Source organism: Rhea americana, unplaced genomic scaffold, assembly GCF_003343005.1.
Source record: "Rhea americana isolate MKP2758 unplaced genomic scaffold, rheAme1 scaffold_100, whole genome shotgun sequence".
Classification (NCBI taxonomy): Eukaryota; Metazoa; Chordata; class Aves; order Rheiformes; family Rheidae; genus Rhea; species Rhea americana.
The window spans coordinates 3,343,021-3,366,586 of record NW_028185040.1 but is presented as its reverse complement, the minus strand read 5'-3'; the positions used below and the strand labels follow the sequence as shown (position 1 = coordinate 3,366,586).

Genomic DNA, 23,566 nt, shown 5'->3' with positions numbered 1-23,566 from the left:
CTTTCTTTTTTCAGGTTTTCTTTTCTTCAGTTTTCCTTACGGACTCTACCAGGGACTCTTTTCATTGGCAGGCCATCAGAAGTTGTCTCAGGGTTCATTTTTATCCTTGTGCTTTTCATGAACTGGCAAATGCTCTTTTTGAAGTTCATACAGCCTAAGTTTTCATCGTTTCTAATCATACTCTCTCTTCTCTTTTTGTGGCTGGACATTCCTCTTTCTGAAGACACACTCTTGCTCAAAGACTTCTTATGAAGAAAGTACTTCTCATTTACTGATGTAACATGAAATGCATTGATATAGCAGGCTTCTGCAATGCTGCTGCTGTTTTGCAAGCCACTGTGGGCCAGCCACACCTCCATCCTACCACAGCTGCTTCACACAAAGAGCTTTTCCCACCCTACTCCCACAACAGCAGTAGCCCAGCAGATACAGAAAGATGCATTCAGTTGATTAAGAAGCATTCACGATTTGAGAGTTTTTCCTCCAAGGAAGAACTCTGGGAAAGGAAGTGTGCCATATAGGTCCTTTCTTCACGTCATGCGAATCATGTTAACCTGGCATTCATAATACTGCAGACTTGGTCTCTGGTAATGTTCTGACTGAAAAATCACAGGCATAACTGAATATATGGCATTTATGTTAAGGACATGTGAAGAGAACTCTAAAGGTTGCTGGTGGTGAGAAATCATCCCTTAACCAAGAAGAGTTCTTATGGAGTAGAAGGGGGATCATATCTAGATTCAATTCTATTCAGTACTTCATCCGGAAATCAACAAAAATCATCACTGATAGAATTCAAAGGAGCCATCCAGCTTGGTGGAGTAGAAACAATCAGTGGGATAAGACAGAGATGCAAGTGCTTGGCCATTTTATTGAGGCCCAAGTGTTACAGTTAAACCTAAGGAAGGAGAATACCTACAGAGCAAAAGGTGTTTCCTCCTGAAAAGCAGATGTTGAAAGAAATGTTTTATGCCATTGTTGGTGACAAACAGAATTGGTGCCCCTAGTGCACTAATACGTCAAAGAACAGATCAATGAGGGCCTTGCATGGACAAAAGAGCAGCAAGAGGAACAGCTTCTAATTTCTGTAAAGAGAACTGATGAAACTGGCACCACAGCGTTGTCTGCTCATCTGATGTCCACAGCTTCAAAGGACTGTTAGCAAACTGAAGAGAGGACATACATGATTTGCAGAAGAATAACCTGCACTGAAGGAACGTCTCCCAGTGCAAAAAATCTCCATCTGTGCAGCTTATGGAAGGTGACTGAGAAGCTATTTCTCATACAAATATTTTCTTCTAGAGAAAAGTGAAATCAGTGGATCTCACATCTCATGYTGTCTTCACATCAAGTCTCAATGCTTTTTTGGAAGAAACACTTCAGCTAAACATAAGTTACTGTGCATAGCAACAATGTCAGAGGCACATAAGATAGCAATAAATAGCATAACTGAATAAAAATCTGTACCTGTGTTCATAAAAACAGAAGACATCAGCCTAAAAGATACATCATCTCTTCTGAACTGAAGTTCTGCAACTCCTGTTACCTTACCAATTACCTCCTATAGCTCATCATGACTCTTCAGTTTCTGCTGATAACAAGCAAGCAGTATTCCCTGTTGAGAAACAGCTTTTACTCCACTCTAGCTGGCCTCTTGGGGACATAAATGAGAACCAGCTCTCTATTCCCTCCTCTTTGCCAGCTGCTGGCACAGCTGTTCTGCAGTAGGGACCATCACATTTGAATAGCACATGTCCTCAGTGCTCTTCCAAAAGTCACCCCTTCCCTGCTCCTCCCAAGATCCCAAAAGAGACAAACAGGGCCATCGCATTCCCTGGGAAACTACTGAGCTGCCCACCCTCTCCCCTGCCATACTATCACCATTTGACCTAGAACAGTGGTAGGGAGTAGCTTTGCTACAGGAGACATCCTTGACCAAGCAAAGAGCAGTGTGAATCAACATGCCTTCCCCCCTCTCCCCAGCCCAGAATAAGCAGGGGTTAGGAAGGTCACAGAATGAACAAAAGGAGACTTTCCTATCCTAAATCTATACAGCTCTTTTCTTCTACAATTACGTAGTGTAACTTGGAAAATCAGTTGCCTCATCTAGACAGACTAGGACACAACTCCTACAAACCAAGTGCTTTTCTCCTCTCTGTCCACTAGAAATAGTCCGTTAAATTTTATTTTTCAGAGTTTAAGATGCCTAATAAAAACTATAAGGAAGAATAAGGTTTCTGGCAAACGAGAGCTACCTAACGACATCTACTTTTAATGATTATTGAGTAAGATGAAGCTTTTTTCTTTCTTTTTTTTTTTTTTTTTAATCTCAGTAATCAAGCTTTCGGTGGAAAGCTTTTCTGAGTTTAAAGGACCTTCTCCAGTGAGCACTGAAGAGAGAAGCTTTTATGACACAATCTGTAAGGAAGTACAAAGTTTCCGCTGAGAGACAGAGCTATCTAGTGACATCTGCTTTTTTGCAGCTGTTGGGTATCACTGTATCAGCGGCACCTCACTGACCAAGCTACCTGGTGAGAAGCAAGTGATTCTTCAGCGTCAGAAAAAAAGAAGCTTCTTTACATCAGTTGAGTCGAAAGAGGGGAAAAAGGTAACATTTATGAAATGCAGTGGCAGAGGCGGTTGTCATATGCACTCATCATAGTGTGACTGCAAAGAATTATGTGCTTTTTTTCCTTTACTTTTTGTTGCTTAGATAATTTTTAAAGCAGTTTTCAAAACTTTTGCATAATCAAAAGTGGGTGTATGTATATTGTATGTGTGTGCGTATATGTGTTCAGCTTAAAATATGTAAGCCGTTCTGAATCTAAATGAGATTCAGATATGTTTACATGCAGTTATTGTAGAGTTGCTGTCTCTAAACTATTGCTACAGAACGGTTTTGTCCCTATACGGTCTCAGTGACTTGTAATTCAGATTAAATTCCACTCTGTGTGTAATGTAACAGAACTGTAGATTGAAAAAGTATTATATCTGTGACTACACACAGTAAGGGTCAGGTTAATGATAGCCAGTGTTCACTGTTATGTAGCAGCAATATACAGTGGAAAGAAATAAAGCACTTTTCCTCTGATTTCTCCATTCATAAAAATAAAAACAAAAGGGGAAGATCCTAACTCACACTTGCAAAAATCCTGATATGTTAGGATATGTTTCCTCTGATATGAAGAACAAATATATGAGCAACATATTTGCATTATGTATGATCCGGGCAACTTCAAAATAGTATCAGTTAAAACTCTATCTGTCCATCAGAGATTAGCATACATATGAAAATGACATATTCTTGTTATTCATATGGCCCCTGAAGACAGCACTTACTGAAAACTGATGTCACCCTTCAGTAAGCATCGTTTCATTAGAAGAAAGGGTCAGATATATTTTTATTACTGTTTTCTTTTAGTGATGTTTGCCTGATTGAAAAAACAGGTGAAACTCTTAACCACCATGAATAGTGGTTTTGCTTTTTACTTTATTCCACACAGGATTTATCCCTCTTCGATTTAACGCCTATGGGTCCGTATTTTTCATTCCCATTTGCTTTCCCTTCTACGGCTTGAACAGTGTTCTTGACCCGTCACACTTGCAGTGTTGCAAGGACTGAGCGCATGCGCATTAGGACTGTATTTTTGTAAGTGTGCATACGCATTCAACAATACTTAAATGTCCTTTAAGAATCTGTAATGAGAAGCATGTCAGACTTGCAAGGCAGTTATTGCTAATTACATTCTTTTCAATGTAATATAAGCTTGTGGAGTAACCATATAGTCCATACGAACTGAAAGTCACTAACGTTTTTATATTCCTTCATTCTCAGGAACAGGGGGAAAAATGAGTTCCTCAAGTACAGAGTCCTTTAAAGCCGAAATCTCAACTTTATATGACTATTATGATAACTATAATGATGCTCCAAAACCGTGCAGTAAGGAAGGCGTCAAGAGGTTTGCAGCCTCCTTTCTACCCGTTCTGTACACCCTCGTATTCCTGGTTGGGCTAATGGGAAACGTTCTGGTCATTGTGGTCCTGTTCAAATACAAGAGACTGAAGAGCATGACTGATGTGTACCTGCTAAACCTCGCCATCTCAGATCTGCTCTTCGTTTTATCCCTGCCATTCTGGTCTTATTTCACAATAGACCAATGGGTTTTTGGAACACCTTGGTGTAAAATCATTTCATGGATCTATCTGGTTGGGTTTTACAGTGGCATATTTTTTATTATGCTTATGAGCATAGATAGATACTTGGCAATCGTTCGTGCAGTGTTTTCCTTGAAAGCAAGGACTGCCTTCTACGGCCTGATTACTAGCCTTATTGTATGGTTAGTCGCTCTTGTAGCCTCAATTCCTGAACTTATATTTAGAGAATCTTTTAATGAACAAAATTATACCACCTGCAAGCCAAGATATCCAGGCAATTTCACAACATGGAAACTCTTTTCCACTTTGGAAATCAACATTTTAGGGCTCTTAATCCCTTTTATCATTATGGCATTTTGCTATTCCATGATCATCAAAACATTAGTTCACTGTAGAAATGAGAAAAAGAACAAGGCTGTGAGGATGATCTTTGCTGTCATGATTGTGTTTTTCTTCTTTTGGACCCCTTACAACATTGTGATTTTCTTACAATCACTGGAATTTACAGGAGTCATTAAAGACTGTCAAGTGAGCAGAAATCTGGACTATGCTTTCCAGCTAACAGAAATCCTAGGCCTTTTTCATTGTTGCCTCAATCCAGTCATCTATTTCTTCATGGGGGAAAAATTCAAGAAGTACCTAAAGATGCTCTTTAAGAACTGGCTGATACCTGGAGATATTTGCAAATGGTGTGGAGTTCACATCGCTTACCACACTGAATCTACCAGTTCATTCCACACGCAGTCTACTGGGGACCAAGATGCTCTGTAAGCATCAYGTTTCAAACTGACTGCTGAACTCACCTGAAAGCTAACTGACAAAAGCTGAAACTTTAAAAAGCTAAGCAACTGTGCGTGCATTTTACGATAAGTTAGTGCCTTACAATAACTTACTTTAGCTTTGATTTCTGCCTTTAGATTTTCTGAATAAGATGACAGAAAGTGTCCCAGATGTGGAACGTAGGAGATGGACACGCAATTTTTAACCTGCTACAATTACCAGTCACTGCTCAGGTGTAATAGCAGCCTCAATTTGCTGCAAAGTGCTGTGCTGCGCTTCTTATTTTTCACCAGTTGGCCTGGTGCAGAGGAGAAGGCAGAGGAGAGAGAACTTCTTGTCATCAGCAAGTGCATTTGGAAAATAACCTGGTTTATTTAAGGAGAAGGATGGTTATTATCATTTTTTATTATTATTTTGCAATTGATCTGCACTGAACTTGTTCATTTAAACTCTTAGTCACCTGTTACCGAATCTGCCAGTGTTAAATGTTTAGCTCAGGGAGAGGGTATAGCCTCTGTCGTTAAGGAGGAGGACAAAAAGCAAACTCTTCAGGACTCAAAAACAACTATTACAGATTATATTAAAGATATGTTTCCTCTTAGTTGCCACATGTACCTATGTGTAGGTACGTACGTAAGCATTTTGAATGACCTCATTGCTGTAATTCAGGGTGACCATTCTGTATTTTAATTAACACAGAAAATGTTTAAGATGTTTTTGAATAAAATGTTTTAAAAACTTACTTTCCAGCTTGTGTTAATAAATTTGAAATATCTTGGATATAGGTTTTATGTGACTGTGCATTTGAAAAGTACTTAGCACCTAGACTCAGTTTTATTCACTGGAGACATACCTCACAAAACAAAAGAAAGTAAACCCAGAGATTGCATAGGAAAGGCCTGTCAATTCAGAAAACAGACAGAACGGTAGTATTTGAAAACAGAGCAAAAGGTCAAGAGTGTGTGTGCGCCCCAGTAGTTTCTCACACGTCTATATGGTGTTACTCAGAAGTCTGGAACAGGAAGGGAACTCACACAGCAATACTTAGATCAGCCACAAGGGAATTTTGGCAGAAATATAAAATGTTAGGCAAAAATTATTAATGTGGTAGCAGACAAAATAGAAATTGAAAAATTTCTATTGGAAGATATTTTTGGTGTGTCTTTTTTGCTGGACCACAACCACCCAGCAGAAGACTTTGATCTTTGTTAGACTATAAGTAACAAAGTCCCTGCTCAGTATTCAGTGATGGCTACAAACAGCAGCCAAGACGTTCAAATGCGTAACAAAAGGGCTGGAGAAGAAACATAAAAATATCGTAATGCTATCGTTCTGATCACCCTTAAGAATAAAATGTAGATGGAAGCTTGCCTCCATGTGACCAATTGCATGATACAACATATTGAAAATAAAGAGCAGCAAGCTTAAATACTCGCRCACACACATATCTGCAGTGATTAATTTGGGGAATGCACTACTATCAGTAGTTCACTGACACCGACATCTTCACGCAGGGATCAGACATTGATGCAGATAATGAGAAAAGCTGTTGAAGACATTACTTGCACTAAGAAAATGGTCTTCCTCACAGAAAAAGAATGTTAATTCTCATCATTCAATACCTTACAAGCCACTAAATAGATCAGTTAGGAAAAATAGCCATATGGGGTGGGTTAACTCATCAACTGCCTGTTTTGAAAAGGAAGAGCAAGGCATACTGCAAGTGTCAGGTGCTGGAGAGTCACAGATGTCACCGAGTCTGACAACGCACCCCTCACAAGCCAGCATGGCATTGCTTCTCACAGATGTGACACTGATGAAGCAGGCACTAAGAATTATTAAGCTACTCATCATTTAAGCACTTGGAAGCAAGAAAGCACTCTGCTGTCGTTTTCTCTTGGTCTCGCTCTGCGATGCCTCTAGTTGGGAACAAACAGGCCCTCATGAAAGAGCCGGAACTGGTGGAAGACCTTGCTTATTGCCCGGAAAAGCACTGCTRGGGCTGGCATGACAGCGACTAGCATAAGCAATGCTTGGCAAGCCAAGTTTAGCTCAGTTGGTTAGAGTGTGGTGCTGCTAATGCCAAGGTCGTGGGTTCAATCCCTGTATGGGGGTTGGACTAGACGATCTCCAGAGGTCTCTTCCARCCTTATGATTCTTCTGACCAAAAAAGAACTATTCGCAGCTCCTCGGAAGGAGAGGTTTGGGGCCAAGGGCAGCCTTAAGGAGCAGCACAGGGGCGCTCAGCAGCTCAGCGGCTGGTCCAGCTCCGGGCAAGCACCCTGTGGCAGGGGAGGATGCTGAATCCGCTCATGTGTGGAACTAATGGGCCGCACCCAGGCAGTGCAACTTTGCTTTAAACGGAGCTAGCGTAAAGCCCCTTTTCCTCCCACCACTAACAGACGCTTCTAGCCACCACTCTGCTCGCACCCCATGCATAGGTGCGCTTGGTGCAGAGCGCCTGATGCAGCCAGAGATCTCCTGGGGGTGCATGTTATCCTGGTTTCTCTGCCCAGTGAACCTCTCCCAGTCCTCCTAGTAACCCTCAGAGGTACTCAGTGCACGTGCGGGGCGAGCAGCTGAGCTGAACCGTGTGCTCAGGGCAGGTTTGCTCCATCTGGTGCGAGGGGGAGCTCACTGCTCAGTGGTGGGCTCAGGAACCCACGTTCTGCGACTGCGGCTTACCAAGCCTGGACAGTTTTCTCCTTTCTGTCATTCCAAACAAACCCCTCCTCCTCCAAACACCGACCTTTTGAAAGAGGGCTTTGAAATCTACTGATAAGAAAGGACAAGGTAAAAGAATATTATTAAAGATAGACAAAAATAACACAGTGATTTTCTAAATGTCACTTGACCGAAGGTGTCATTTTAGCTGAACAAGAGTTTCCAAGCAACGAATGACTATACGTGCAGGTCTACTAAACCATGAAAGAGGATAGACAGACATTTGAGTGAAGCTAAGTTGAGTCATTCCTAAGCCACAGGGTTCCACAGAAGGCCAGTCCGTGTCCTCCACTCAGTTGCTCTAAACCGTCACAGAAGGCTGGGCAGGGGGAAAATCAGTTCAGTTATGCCAAAAATAAACAACATTAAAAAGTTAAAAAAAAAGTTCACGGGTTTGTTTTCATATGGCACTTAAATCACTGAGGTCCTTCCCTCAACATGAGGCTGAATTAGACACCTACCTTCTACTCCAGAATGYAGCTTCATCCCTTTTGACCATGCAGAGGAGGCACCATGGCAGTCAGCCTGTTCCCAACTCTCAAGTTGAGAGTCAGTCCTAGAAAAAGAGTAAGGAATAGCTGTTCTCCTTTCTACACTATTACTAGTTGTCGCTGCTCCAGCAACAGGTCTAAACACCTGGCCTGATGGTGACTGTAATTCAGTGGGCACTGCTTGACTCTWAAACTGTCATCAGGAACCCACACTCCTATCTTTTCCTCTAGGAACTTTTCTCTGTTTTATCCAGCATCTCTCTCTCAACATTGCCAGATACCAACTCATCAGGTCCCGTCTCTTACACAAATAGTTTTACTTGACTTAATTTACAGCTAGACATCAAAGGGCTTTCAGTATTGTCGGTCAAAATGATGACTAAAATGGTGCTTAAAAAATGCCTTTGGAGAGCATTTCACTACAGCAGGCACAAAAGCAGCTTGTAAGCAGAGGACTGCAAGCGAATACTCAGTATAACTATGTTGAGATTTCCACATTCACACAGCTGGTAAGAGCATTCAAAGGCAATATAGTGCTGGTCACTCCTGCAGTAATCTTACTCTAACACAGCAATGACATACGAGGTGTAAGGGTCAGTAATGGAAAAAACATTCCTAAAGGAGCAGGCGCTGTCAATGAGTAGACACCAAATCAGGTGCTTTGAGATAATTCTATTTTTTCAAAAACAGCAAGGTCTGTCAGAAAAACAAACAAAACCCTATCTTATGGGTCAGTCCATGACTCAAAGACAACTTCCACAGAAATGAGGCTCAAAAGTGGAAAAGCCTCTTGCCTGTTCCATACCAGGAAAATCCAGAGTCCCTTGCCAACCTCTGGACCAAGTTCTGGCACCATGGAAGAACGCTGCTGCTTTCTTTCCCTGAACATATCTCTTCACACATCCCTCCCATGCCTTGCTCAAAGCAAGACCGCTTATTGTCCAYGATCAGGGTCACTGATCAAAGGCTTTTCTCTTCATTTATTTCTGATCCTCCTTTGAACTCTCAGAAATAACAACATGTATGTGATCTCTGCTGAAGAGAGTAATGCCTTCTCTTATGCATAACTAGCCCCATGACCTTTTTTTTTTATTATTACTTGTTTAAGAGTCGTCATTTTATAGCTAGGCACAGAGCAAGAGTTCACRTTATGAAAATGACATGCATTTTTGAGAGATACTCAGGGCCCTCCCTGTTCTCCTTGGGAAAGGAGAACAGCCTGGAGATGGGGACCCCAGATCCGAGTTACCCACACTGTACCCTTTCTGGTAGCCAAATCTGAGATGCCCCAGCCAGAGAAGTCCCAATCTGGATCCAGATTCTGCAGGCAGGGCCATATCACTAATATGAAGGGTATCTGGCAATGAACGAATGAAGGTGCCTAGATAATGCCATCTTCCAACAAAAGCTGCTCTTCACTGGTGCAGCAGGTATTGTCTGTCTTCAAACACTGGACAGTGAGAATTCTTGTCTATAGATGACTGAAAGAGAAAGCATTTCATCCTCTGAGTAAGCACAACCCAAACATACGACTGATTAACCCAAATATATGATTGATAGCATACTCCTTTAAGTGGTTTTTTTGCATTTTTATTTATTTCWAGGCATCAAGACATTGAAAGGATTTGTGAATTTTAGTTTCTTGCTTCTGATTAACAGCAGGCATTCAGTATATATCACACAGTAACAGCACACTGCAAGCTTTTCATGATTTCAGGCACTGCAAATTAAAAATTTCCATAGAACTGACATTTCTTTTAAATTCCAACAAGATGTTTGTTTCCTTGCTTTTACTTTCAAGGACTTCAGCAAGTAGTCAACAAACTCATCTGCAAGAAGCTGATGTGTTTCTAGAGGTACGAAACCCTCATGAAAAACACTCTCAGTTCTSCTAGCACCTCGTTCAGCATGGACTGAACGAAGGTTGACTTTACCAGATCTGCTCTTTTGCAAACAGCTGAATTGGAAGTTGACAGCAGCACCAGTTGCACATCTCTTTATGGAAGCATATGGGACTCTTTTGCATGTAGACCTGGCACTCCTCAAACTATCCCCACAGAAATGCTGCGGTTGGGAGCAGGAAGGTTGAGGAGAGTGTCCCTCCACTACTTCTAACCAGTGTCAGTCTTGCATACATAGAAAGAGCAGTACCGGCTAGCAGGTACAAAAGTACCTTAATCCAAGTGAAGAAAGACTGCAATAGATCTCTGTATTTGCTCAGAACTGATAAACTGAAATTTGACCACAAGTAAGACCATGACCGCAGACTGAGTGACTTGTCTTTTCCGCTACCAAATTATGTGTTAAAGGACATGTAAAGAAGAGAGAGAGAGAGAGAGAGAGCGAGAGAGAGAGAGAGAGAGAGAGAGAGAGCGCGCAAGTGAGCACAGCTTTCCTTTTTGCTTATGCACTTCAATTCCTTATTGGTTTTTCATGAGGACCAGGAATAGCAAGAAAGTAAGGCTGGGTGGTTGGAAGGACCAACAAAGTTGTCCACTGGCACTGCAGCATCACTGCTGAGAAGCTGCAGAACAAAAGCCTGCCCTTGCTATGAACAAATCTTGTTTGTGCTTCTAGAAGAGTGAAATTCATAGCACAGGGCAAGCAGACAAGAACCTGCAACACTACAGACAAGGGGCTGAAGAACTTACAAAGGGATAGAAAAAGGAAGCACGGATATAGGCTGGCTGTCCTCTCCTCAGTTCTGCTTCACCGACCTACCCCTACACAACGCAGGTCAGTACCCACTTCTTTTAATCAGAAATATTAGAGAACCACCAAAATTCCTTGTGGGGAAACTGGCCCCCTCTTGCCCTCCTCTTGCTTTTCAAATGAATGCTTACACCACAGCCACCAGCAGTTCAGGATAAATCCATTCACTTCCTCACCAGCCTAAGTTCACATTCGCTGCAAGCAGAGCTCACGCTACGGGATGTCAATGTTGTGACTGTACTAACAATATTTTGTTTCAGAAAGGGCAGTTTCATGACAGTCTGAACACTGGAAAGAACTGATTTTTGATGACAGCCGCATGGGCTAATAATGATCGACACTTTAATCTGATGCTGACATTTTGATTTTATTTCAGTGTCAGATTAAAGCTATTTTACAGCAAGTGCAGCCTATTTTTCAACATTACTCGAATCTAATGTTTCATTATTACTGCTCTGAATTCTTATGGAAACTTCATTCTGATGGGGGGAAATAATTTCAAAGTTCCTTGTGGACCAAAATTAGAGGAAAGAACTAGTGGATTTGTCTGGTTTAACAGACCATCATTTGTTAAAAATTGCAACGGAATAAACCTATAGCGTAGCTCAATCAATAGCTTGTTCCATATACCCACAGGCATGTCCCAAAATTAAGAAAAAAAAAAAGCATTGAGAAAAAAATTTCAGTAAAGTGATGGATGCTACAGTAGAAGACTACCAGAGAGTAAAGGAAGAATTGTTTTGTTTTGTGGGGTTTTTTTTTAAACAAACACTACTAACTTCATTCAAGAGAATTTGTCTAACAAATTAACTTTTCTTGTTTCTACATTGTAAAAAAAACTACACTGATTTATAGACTCCATAAAAATTAGACTGTGTGAGAGAAATTAAAACAATCAAGCCTCGAATTAGCCTCTAAGAAAGGTCAATCACTAAGGAATAATTATTTAACAACTTATCTCACTGCCTTAGAAAGGAAGGCAAGAAGTGTTTCAGCACTAGATATCTGAGATACTGTCAAGTTTTTCTTTGCATGTTTTTTAAAAAAAAAAAATCCAGGAAAGAGTTTGTACAGATTGATGGCAACTATTAGCTGCATCACAAACAAGAAAAAAAAATGTTTTTGTAAGGTAATTCACAGCAGAAAGCTCAACCATACAACATGACTGAATGTGATCCTGTACTTTCAAGAAGGCACATGCCAATATCTGTGCCCGATTCCTTAACTATCATGCCAATACATACTCCTGGGTATGTGCAGAGTTCCTGGAAAAAAAGTAAAAGGAACTCTAGAAATGACAACTATTTGTACAGGATTAGCCGTAGAAAAGCCGATACTCACTTACAGTGGAGCAAACAGGCAGCTTAGCAAACATTTATTTTAGTTAGTGACACCTCCTAACAAAATCTGGCATGTTTTTCAGACATGAGGCCACAAGATCCCACAAAGTTACTGCTCTGCAGAGAGGACACCAAGCCAAACCAAAACGCAATCAAAGAYCAGTGAGACCAGGCACAAGCCACATCTCCCTAATCAGTAAACAGCACAAGCTAGGGGTGTTTTTTTCCAGCAAGAGCAGCAGCTGCGTCCCCAGTACAGGAAGCTCGTACAGACCTACCAGGCAGACGTGCCCCTTCGAGGAAGGGCCCTGCTCCGTCGTGACGGCAAACGCGCAGAGTCCCAAGCAGTCAGACCGCGGGGCACCGGGGCAGAACGCAGACGGGCCCCGCTGTGTTTGTGTAGACAGTGCTTGTGCTTGGGGAGAAAGAAAAAAAAAGAAAAGAAAAAAAGCAGTTTTACTACATGCAGTTTGCTTAGTAGCCCCAAGTTAGACTGCTCCCATTCCGCACTGGCTTCCCCAGTGTATCAGGCTGCAAACGTCAACTAGGCAGAAGTAGCCCCAGCAAGTCAGTCGCTACCTGACAGAGTCGATAGGCCCCAAAGAGACTGCCCCAAAGTACCCTTATTCTTCACCTCTCCAGAAAACAAAACAAAACAAAACACACCTTCCAAGCATCTGTTCTCAGCCTTGCCAGGGATTTCAGTCAATTCACCTCTTGCATCTGTTACCTGCACATAAAGACTGTGCCCTCCTTTGTAAAAATACAGCATTCTGCATGTGAAAAGTACTATATTAAAGCTAAGTATTTGTTATTACAGAGACAGAAGTCTGTGTGTTCATYGCTAAACGTCTTGTCATGTCTCAAGTTGTCAAGAACCATGCACAGGCTTACTCACAACCCAAGAAACTTCATCTTCTGTTAGATGTCTCCAAAGAAGATGAAAACAACTTCATCATTACACTAAAACAGCTGGGCAGGGGGAGTTTGAGCAATTTCTTCTTAACATTTCTCAGTCAATAGGTGGTTGCTGTCCTAACTTATGAAGCTTTTCACACAAAATACTCACTCCTATTAAATTTGCTTGCAAGCTTTATTTCACATTTTGACATTTCTAATCAGCAGGGGGTTTCACCAATTTGCATGAACACACTAAAACAGGTAGCAGGAAAAAACTAAATAACTTCATAAGAACAGGAACATTCTTTCCAAGTCAAACCAGTATCAAGTTTTCACTGTCAAAAGCCATCAAAGGCTGACAATGAGTGAGTAAGCCCCAAAACTAAAACACAATGTGGAGCAAGGAATCGAGGTTATTAAAAGAGAGCTGATACTTTTATATCATCTTGATTGCTGTACATCATTAGGGCTTGGGTGGTTTTATTTTTTCGCAAACTGAGTCATGGCAATAGAGCAGCTCACAGTTGAATCAGCCATCAAAGCTGGGTCTCTTCCACTGAAGAGAGGCTAAAAGCATTGAAATTCCACCTCAACTTCGTAAGAAATAACAGACTTCATCTGAAAGTTTCAGGGGCTGAAATGTAGAAAGGGATGATCTGCTGTGCTCATCTCCAAAAGACAATATGTGGCTAAACGGACCTTAGTCAAACTCAGTACTGTAACTTCTACATTWAAAAAAATCTATTTTTAATACAGGTGAAAAAGAAAATAAACAACAAAAAAGTGAACTCCCTGGGTATTTTGTGTTTTATTTATTTATTTTTCAAACTCTGACTGAAGCACAAAAGGTAATCCCATGGCGCAGACCCCGACCAGCTCATCGCACAGAGATGGGGTAAACAGCCAGACTCCCTGAATGCTCTTTCACCCACYGAGCAAACAGGTACAGCAACATGGCTGTATTTCTGAAGACATTTGCTCACTAGAAACTGGAATGAAACTAAACCTGGTATCATCTAACCTTACTATTTTGTGAACAACTGAAAACATGTGACGCACTTCAAGAACAGTGAGAAAAAGTATGGTTCCTACTCTGAAATTGCCACAGCAAAATGTAAGCCAAGATAACAACAAGCAGTTGGGCAGCAAGCAACTGCAAAGCTAAGAGCATTCACAACCTTCTGGTCAGGCTCATTTTTCTTACATTTTAGATATATTTTCCTGACTCGGCACATCTTGCCTGGGGAGCTTAACCTTCATACCAGCTCAGCTCCTTTCTTCCATTCTGAATTTTCCACTTGCAGCTATGAAAATATGAAAGCTACAGAGCTCAGCATCATCCACCCTTGTCCCTGCAGTGAGATGCAAGGCCATACCCTGCAGCTGGCTGGTGCCGGTGGCAGGCACCAAAAGAGAAATCCAGTTCTTCCACCTCCCTACTGCCAACCTAGGTTGGTTTTGTGTTGCTGAGGTTTGGAAAAAAAAGGAAAAGAAAAAATCACCACTATTTCCATGATACGCTATTATCCTTTCCCTTCTGTCTTCACAAAGCTTCTTATCTGGATTGTATTTAGAAACCCTGAATACTCTTGCTTGATTGTACCTCCGTAGCATTTAAGCATCCTCATCAACACTGTTCCTACAGGTATGGTACAAACTGGAAACGAGCTACACGTAAGTCAAATACACTACTGCTGTGATCTCATTTCAGTGATTTAGCACAGTTTCTTCTTYTTTYYTTTTTTTTYYTTTTTTTAAGAATTGGGGGAAAAGATAAAAGTCATTTGGGTGACTGAGGCATAGCTAGCTTGTATTCCTGTATTTGAACTAGTGGCACCTTCTATCCAAGTTGCCTTTGGTTCCTAGGTTGGGTGACCAAGCTTAGTTTTGTTTTTTGGCTTTTTCAGTAAAAGGGGTGCAACAGGAGTCCAAAATGTGGCTAATACAAAAGCAGAGGGCAGTTGATATCAGATAGTGAAACTCAGAAAGGATCCATAAAAGCAATTGGCTTTCTTCAGCACAACTCTGAAGCCTTTGAATCAAACCAAATGAACTAGAGAGGTTACACTTAACAAGTAAACAAAGAGCTGCTTCTGCAGATGCTAACCAGACTCAGTGCTTTAAAAAAAAAAAAGAGTCACCTCTGCAGGTGTCTACGTTTGGCTGCAGTCCAYAGACTCACATTGCTTTAACTTAAATTTTTGAGGTAGATAATGCTCTGGATCAAAAAGACAGGAAGAGCAACATAGGAATGCACCATGGCAGAAATCACTAGAGGAAGTTTCACTATTGAATTCTCACAAGTTCCCATAGGTTCTCAGGTTCTTCAGAACAGCGGATCCACCTGTCTGCAAAAGGGATTCAGAAGAAAGGAGAGAAGCATAAGCAAACTGTACACAAAGGTATTTTTGGTCCAGCTCACAAACTAATAATGGATAGAAGGAAGGGGTGGAGATCATTTTCACTTCAGAGAACMGACTGAAGGAAATTTTTTGGGTTCCTCTCCAAATAAGACTTCCCTACTACAAGAGGAAGAACCAGAGACCCCAGGAAGAACGAAACAGAAGAAGCATTTCTTATCAGAAGTATTACAGGGATTACCCACATTTGCTAGGCACTTCCCTGCAGTATGCTCAGATCCGTGCTCTGGCCCACAACACAGCGGCAGACAACACTGTGAAAACTCTCAATTAACATATAGTTAGGTTGTGAGCCCTATAGGACRTTTTATAAACAGAAATACAAAAACATGTATACAAATAGTCAAGGTGTGAGCCTGAGTTAAAAAAAATACATATACTGTAAAGGAAATCAACTGAAAAATCCCTTCAAACCATAGATACTGCTTGCATTTTCCTACTGGCTTATGCATCAGTATCCACCAGACCCACTCCATTCTACAAAGGCCAATTCTGTGGGAGGGTCTCATACTCAACCCTGGAGTAACTTACCCAGTTCCTTTTGGGGGTATTTTTTGCCCTTGTCTACAAAAGAAAAGTAAGTTAAATGACTGATATGCAACTGCAAACATGCTTTTAAAGTGCAAGATCATATCAAGATGTTTGTACACAGTYTGCTATGAATGCCTGCTGGGGACTTTTATGATCAAGACCACATTTCCCATTACAACATTAAGGAGTACAATTCAGAAGCAGAGCCTTACCGGGACCTGGACTTTGGGCTCCTGTACACACTTGGCTGCCAAAGGATGGCTATATGCAGTAAGGTCCAAGACTGGAATTCTTAAATACCTGATTCCTTGCCCGCATAGACACATATCCTACAGGAAGCAGATTGCATTACCAAGGACCTGAAACTATCACTGATTCTGCAAAGCCTCCCTGTAGGTAACACGCTCCTTCCAGATCTTCCCTGAAGCAGGGGCTCTGGGTCACTACTGCCCTGTTTTGGTAATAAGATAAACAACAACAACAACAAACTGAAAAGGGATTTTTCATCATGTTCAGCAAAAGCAGGACAACCCTTCTGATTCCTTTCCCAATATTTTCCTCYATTCAGTCCAATGAGTCCCAAGATCATTTCTTCCTGCCTAGTTTTGTCTTCTTTTTGAGGGAGAACCATTAAAGCAGGCCTCATTCTTCTATAGCTTCCAGTCCCCTTCATCACATGATCCTTCTACCAGGATCTTGAGGTTGGCTACCATACTTCTAAGTCCAGGCCTACAAAACAGCTTTCTTGCAACTTGGTCATTCTTTTCAGAAAATGCTGTTGCACCATGTGGACCAGGTCATTTGGGAGAATATATTAGCCTTTCATATCCTGCTGAATCTTCTCTATTTTGCTCTGCACATCTTAATACTTGTATAAATCCAGTCCATCATTGAGATAAAAAGATAGAAGGCCCAGAACAGCAAARAGATACTTCACATTGGCTGTGGACAATTAAAAGTGATAATGGGCTTATATATAGCAATGAAGATTTCAGTTAGTAGTTGACAAATTTTCAAACCATAAAACACTCGAACCGCTTGACTGGGATCCCCTTCACAACAAGTTTGGAAGAACAAGTCAGATAAAAACACTAGGTATGCTCCATGTTCAGGTGATGCTGGTTTAGGGCAGAGAGGCTTACAACTAGATTATCTCTCACAGATCTTTCTTCTTATATTATCTGTTAAAATGGTATTTGCAGACTGAGAAAAATACATACAAAAACAGACTAATGAGAAAAGGTGGGGACTGTACAGCAGTCATCAATGGGAAGCTATGCTACCGCATTTACAAGCGGAAAAGGAAAGATGAGGAGTGATTGCAAAGCCATATAACTAAACACTTTCAAGTACAGTTTCCTGTTGGTGAAGAGATAAAGATGCCCAGTAAAGAATCAAGTTGCTTCAGAGGTTCAAGTTAGGATCTGTCAGCACTGCAAGCAATTTTCTCACATCTGTATCCATTGCTTGGAAGCAGTGTGAGGAAATTTTGCTGGCAAGATTGAGCTTCCTAGGAAAAGCACTGGAATGTCTGTTGTCTCCAGCGATTTTGATATATCCTAAATTAAAATATAAGGAGACTGCAGTCATCTAGCTAGTTATCTSACTGCAAAGTGCCAAGCCCACCTAAGATGCAGGGCAGTTGCCTTCCCCTTGCACTCTAAGTTCAGGGCATGCAAAGAGATGGAAAGCAGGGAGCTAGGGATAGCCACCACCTTGTACAGAATTACAAAGGCTAGAGGGGATGAACAAGGCCAAGTCTCAGCCCCATGATGCAGAGACTATCGTGTTTTAGTTATTATCCAAGAATATAATTATATTATGAACAAAAGGGAAAGACAGCAGTCTCATCTCTATATTAAGAAAGAGAATACAACCATATAGTGCATGCTGTTCACGAGTTCAGATTCACYTACTTGCTCATTCATCCCAAGCAATTGCACTTAAAAGGTCTTTGCTCCTGCAAAAGCATGATTACAGTTTAAGTTTACAAACCACTCCAGGACTGGAAGAGTATCTGTGCTAAGCCAAGCCCTCTACCTCCGCACTTTGCAGGCAAACTTCCAATAGCATTCCCGCACACAACTGCACGCTTGCTTTCTGCCTGTGATCAGTGTAAAATCTCCGTTTCTTCTCCCAGAGCAGTTCTGATTCCTAAGACCAGGTTTGCACTTCTCTGTCAAAAGCAGAGAACACTGTGCCCATTATTTAGCTACTGTGCCGCTAAAGCCCCTGCAAATTCCCAAGGACAGGAAGGAAGGAGCATCTGCAGAGCCACAATTTTAGTGCTGTAAACAGTCCCTCCTGCCATGCCTCCAGGGTCAGCTGGCTCCACTGAACAGCCCATACCACYGGGCTTTAGTATCTGGGGCAGATCACATAGCTACCGGGCAGGTACGAACCAGGGGTCTGGCAACATATTCACTCCACATCCTTCAGAAACAACTTGAAACCAGGCTAGCCAGAGCTTTGACCACTGCGCCCGCTAACACCTCACAGCCACTCTTCCACTATGCGTTTGGCCCTCTATCAAAAGATTTTATTTCTGATTTCACTGACACCTCCAGGACAGCCAATAAAATCCTCATTAGAGGACAGGTCGAAATTACTGACTTACTTGAAACTGCAAAGGAGCAAATGTCAAGCYGTCCTATTTTCTACCACACACTAAATCCCAGCAGCCCACGAATAGAAAATCTGGATTAGCTCCAACCATGCAGTACCAGCAATGGTGCAGGCACAAGGAGCTGGTGTGCGACATGGGCAGGGCAGCACACATACCCCACCGCACCTACAGCCACATCCTTGAGTAAAGAAACAGTAAGAGGCTCCCACATCACACTCTAGTGATGTGCTCCAAAAGCTTGCTGTCACAAAGATCTCTCCTCTGCCCACTCAAATATTTATAAATACTAAGCCACTTGGCAACCTCAGCGGTGTTTTCCTGTGGGCAGATCAGGACTAGGAATCAGGGCCGCAACTTTCAGTTCCTCTCTATAGGGAACAGATCACTTCAGACTRCAGTGAATAGGCAGGTGTATTAGTTAAGCTAGATAGAGTCCTACATGGCGGGGGAGGGGAAGTTAAATCTGTTTTTTCCGTATTGTTAGCATCATTTCCATCCAGACGGACATCTGCCATCCTTGCTGCAAAGYCTCTGTGCTTGTAAGACTGCACATACAGTTATAGCAAAAAGTGAGGTGTTCCAGAGTGCACTGTTTTCAGTGAGTGYGATGTAAAACCAAACAAAGTGAGAATAAGAGCTACAAGTTGATCTTCTTTTCCACTCTTCTCATAGCACTAACTGCCAGAAAAATAAAAATACTCCTGGCTGTTAAAGCACTGTACTGTTGYAGGAATAATATCTAAATAGTACTGTCATTCTGCATACTTAAAGCCACAAAACCCACAACCGTTATGAAACTAATTCTGTTCCATTCCTTACTTTCAAAACCTGGCTCAGAGATACTTTTTACTAAACTAACTGAAGAGCATGGTCCAGAGTCTACACAGGGATGGTGCCTGGAAAAAAAAAATCTGGATTCAGGACAGAACATTATTCCAAAAATGAAGTGTTTCAGGTCCTCCTACTGTACACACAACCCTCAGCAACAAGACTTCACATTTGGGATAGAATTTAACAGCAGAAACTTTGTTTGGCTCAAGTGAACCACAGCTGCCCAAGCTGGAAAGCCACTAAGGCAGGCAGCCCATCAAACACAAGTCATGCACACAGAGATGCAGATCCTCAAGGGAATGGTGCTCCCTTTCTCTCCTCTCTTCAGGAGAGGGAAACACTCCTCATTAACCCTCATTTCAGAAAAGGGGGACAACTCCAGGATCCTTGCAGCCTCCTATAGATTTGTTTTACTCTGCTTTACACAAATCTTCCCAATACAGAAAACAAATGGGACTGTCCTGATGGCATGAACAAAAAAATCCTTGTCCACAGACATTTTACAGTACCCTTTCTCCTTGACACTAATTGCTTGCAACACTTCCTCCTCCTGTTTTTCTCTCCCAAATGAACACAGAAAAGATTTCATTCTTTAAAGAACCATTTTAACAATGTTATAAAAATTCAAAGGAAGCAACTTGACAGATTATGAAAACATTTAATTTCATCATCTCAATTTTTTTCCTTTAAATCTCACCAACAAGTTTGCATGATTGACTCTACAACCATGAGAATCAAAACAAAAAAAGATTCAGACTGATACAGAAAGCCAGCTTTCTCAGCAGTGATTCTGCATCTTTGCAAATATCAGGTGCTTACAAAGATCATTAATTCACTAGAACAAAACATAAAATGTCAACTAGTAACTAATAAAGAATTAAATGCTTTGACTTAAAACTTTCAGCTTCCAAAGCTCTGGCCTGTGAAAAACTGGTGTTCAGTCCACTATTAAAGCAAACAAATGAAAAATCAGTTAGAAGGACAATTTAAAAGTGGTTCATTTTAAGACTTTATTCAGTAGGCAAGTTAATCGGAGTCTATGGTCCAACCAAGAGAGTCCACATTTCACCTATGTCCTTGCACCTATTAATTGATTCTTAAGTCTTCAGAGATAACAGAAGGGAAGCTGTAAAATGGCTCAGAAATGTGAGCATCACCCAGCATCATATCAAGAACAGCTGCAGAATTRGGATCACAAGGTCCAATATCCACATTGGTGCTGTTTAGACTAGCTTGCATTTGAGTGCTCTTTCCTTCCATTCCTGTCTTCACAAGAAACTAACTCAAATTTTCAATGGTTACAATGAAAAGGGGACAAGATCCACTCAATACTGGCAGCAAGTCAGTGCAGACTAAAACAGTACTGAAGCTAACCAGGTATTAGAAGTTGGCTGAAAACATCAACAGTCTATAGGCAACTCTGAAGTAGCAGCTCCTCTGCTGCACACATCAGCAAACAGCAACCAGGACTGTGCACATCTTCATACACTTTTCTCCAGTTGCAAAAAAGGGTAAATAAAAAGTGTGAGAGGGTCCTTGTAACACAGTCTCCAGGGCTATGTTTTTACCAGACCTTGACACCAATACTATCTTTCAGCTGGGTTCAGTTTCACATTCCAAGGTCAACTTTAATGCTACATTTTTTTTAAGATAATTTTTGTATTTAACTCTTGCTAGTTTAAAAATATCAAAAAATGGAACTGTTATGAATTTAAAAACTTGCCTCAGCTAAACAACTTACCAATTAACACCGACTCTTTCAAAAAAAAAAAGAAAGGGAAGTATAGTTTGAGGAAAAGGGAAGCAAAGTTGAAGAAGATAAGAAAATATTAAAAGGAAATATTAAAATCATTATAGATGGTTCAGCCATGTGTCTCTCACAAAGAGCAGAGGGGCATCACTTGCATACTGCGTGGTTGCATTGATATCAGGTCTGTCTACAAATTCTATCTCGCACATCCGGGTGCTACAAGGAGAATTCTCCAGCTCCAACACTGTTATATTGTTTGGCACCGAGGAAACCAGGATATTGCTTGGAACAAAAAGCGTTAACTGAGGCCCACGGGCTGGCCAGTAGCGACCAAGATTAAAGCCATTGATCCAAATTTGTCCCTGTTAAAAGAGAAAAAGAAAAAACAATCAAGTTTTAATAATTTGATGGTGATCATTTGACTATATAGCCTTATTAAGTATAACACTCTTTGCACAGTAACTGAATTTTCTTGATCTCTTAGTTTGATAGAGCTAAACACTAGGAGAGAAAATACATTCAAGAAATAGTACAAACAGTCAAACAAATCTTATTTCCTTGACAAGTGAAAACCATTGTTAACATTTAAAATTGAAGTGGTCAAATACAGTAGTCATTCCAAATATGGTAATACTTAGGAAAATAAAATGACAAGTTCCTATCACTGAATTTTGTATTAAGTTTCAGACCAAAGCAAACTTGAAAACTCTAGCTGCTTGAAGCTGACTACTAAAATGAGAAAAGTCACAAAAATGAGGGCAAACCTTAATTCTATGTTGTGTCTTTTTGTGAAATTATAGGACTATACTATTTTCATAGCCCCTTCCTGCTTTATGATTTTATGAAAAAGATGCACAGCTTGTTTAGACAYGAAAKTCAGATGCTTATCATCATCAGATTACTTGGACAACAAAAGAACTCGTGAAATTACACTACTGAGCACTGTATTTTATTTACTTTTGACCATTAAAATCTTGAGGTTTTCTGTTAGTAATTTAATTTCAATAAAACTGTGGTTAACTTCAGATACAACCTTTTAAAATAACTTTTTATAATGGAGGTAGCCAGAATCCCTTAGCTCAGAATACCTAACATTGTAATGCCTAAAGATAAAAAATAAAGTGAAATTAGGCAAGTAGAAGAAAAAATAGTTATTTAGTGCGTCCACTTTCTGGTGTATAAAGTGACACAAACGTATACTTTTCCAACAGTCTTTAAACTGATGACCTGCAGAAAGTTCAGAACAATATTGCAAATGAATTCATACTGAGTCAAGCTGAATCTTGATTCATTAAACAAGACATAAATAAGGGTACAGGTCTGGTCTGAAAAAATAATTTGCTTATGCTCCTCACAAGCTTCCTTTCAACCACACACCAGACAATTAAGATTTCATTAAACAAGGAAAGGAATGGGAACAAATAAGTTCATCTGTGTTTTCCTCTTGCTTTGATCTTTAGTAGTCAAGAATGTAGAAGAAAATAAACAAATTCATGGCACTGACGCACACTGGTAAGAATAAAACTGAGTCACTGGAAAGTAAGAACTTAGTGTACTCTTGATGACTTCTAAAATTGTCTAGGATAGCTGAAATTGCAAGAAAAAAAGCCCTTTATAATATTCCAGATATTCAAAATATTACAATTGTGCTTCCATAAGTCCTTATAAATATTATTGCATTTTCTTTTACAAGTATTTCTGAAAACAAACTCTAGGAAATTTGCAAGAGAAATTTTATAAAGAGTTGGTAAATTTGCAAATGCAGGTGAGTTATTACAGCTCTTTATTCACTTCCGTGGAATAAGATCCTATCTTGCACAGTTCTACCAAGGTGTTAAACTTCAACCTCAACCTTTTTTTTTTTTTAATCAAATTTATCTTGTGTTGTGGTTTGTTTTTGCAGTATTAAAAAGTCAAAGAAGAACTGTTTATTAAACCTCACTATTATGCTTCTGCACTAGTTTTAGGAGAAAAGATTGCATTAATGGAAGCTCCCCRAACATGGGAGATGAACCAGTGGGTGTATCATAGGCCCCAGCCCTATATAAAGTAGTTTAGTGTAGGAATCAGCTGCATTAGAGTTTAACTCAGGAGCTATGATCAGATAAGTCTCTACTTCTGATCTTAATCAGTTCCTGGCTATATCTCATTTTTCTAAGAAAGCTATGAACTTAAGTTCTCAAATCCAAACTGTCCTTATTAACACTGCAATTTCTAAAGACTGCACACTTACAAATTTACATGTCCAAAATCCAGCAAATCACATCCTATATGCTGCCAAAAAGCACACCTTAGACAAAAAAAAA

The 23,566-nt window shown here is 40.6% G+C and overlaps 2 protein-coding genes across 2 annotated transcripts in view; one reads left to right on the top strand and one right to left on the bottom strand.

Moving 5' to 3' along the window:
- Window positions 1-2,466: 2,466 nt before the first annotated feature.
- Window positions 2,467-4,926, top strand: CCR4 (C-C motif chemokine receptor 4). Its single transcript, XM_085304346.1, has 2 exons — window positions 2,467-2,608; window positions 3,836-4,926. Exon 2 carries the CDS (start codon window positions 3,850-3,852, stop codon window positions 4,924-4,926), a length of 1,077 nt encoding a protein of 358 aa, XP_085160472.1. The 5' UTR covers window positions 2,467-2,608; window positions 3,836-3,849.
- Window positions 4,927-20,148: 15,222 nt separating this feature from the next.
- The window catches only part of GLB1 (galactosidase beta 1), a 46,091-nt gene continuing 42,673 nt past the window's right edge, over window positions 20,149-23,566 (bottom strand). Inside the window, exon 16 of the mRNA XM_085304311.1 lies at window positions 20,149-21,622. Coding sequence (XP_085160437.1) covers window positions 21,362-21,622 — 261 coding nt within the window. The 3' untranslated portion in view covers window positions 20,149-21,361. The remainder of the gene's footprint in view (window positions 21,623-23,566) is intronic.

Coding starts and splice junctions, on each gene's coding strand:
- CCR4 (XM_085304346.1), top strand. CDS start 3,850: ATGAGTTCCTCAAGTACAGAGTCCTTTAAAGCCGAAATCTCAACTTTA.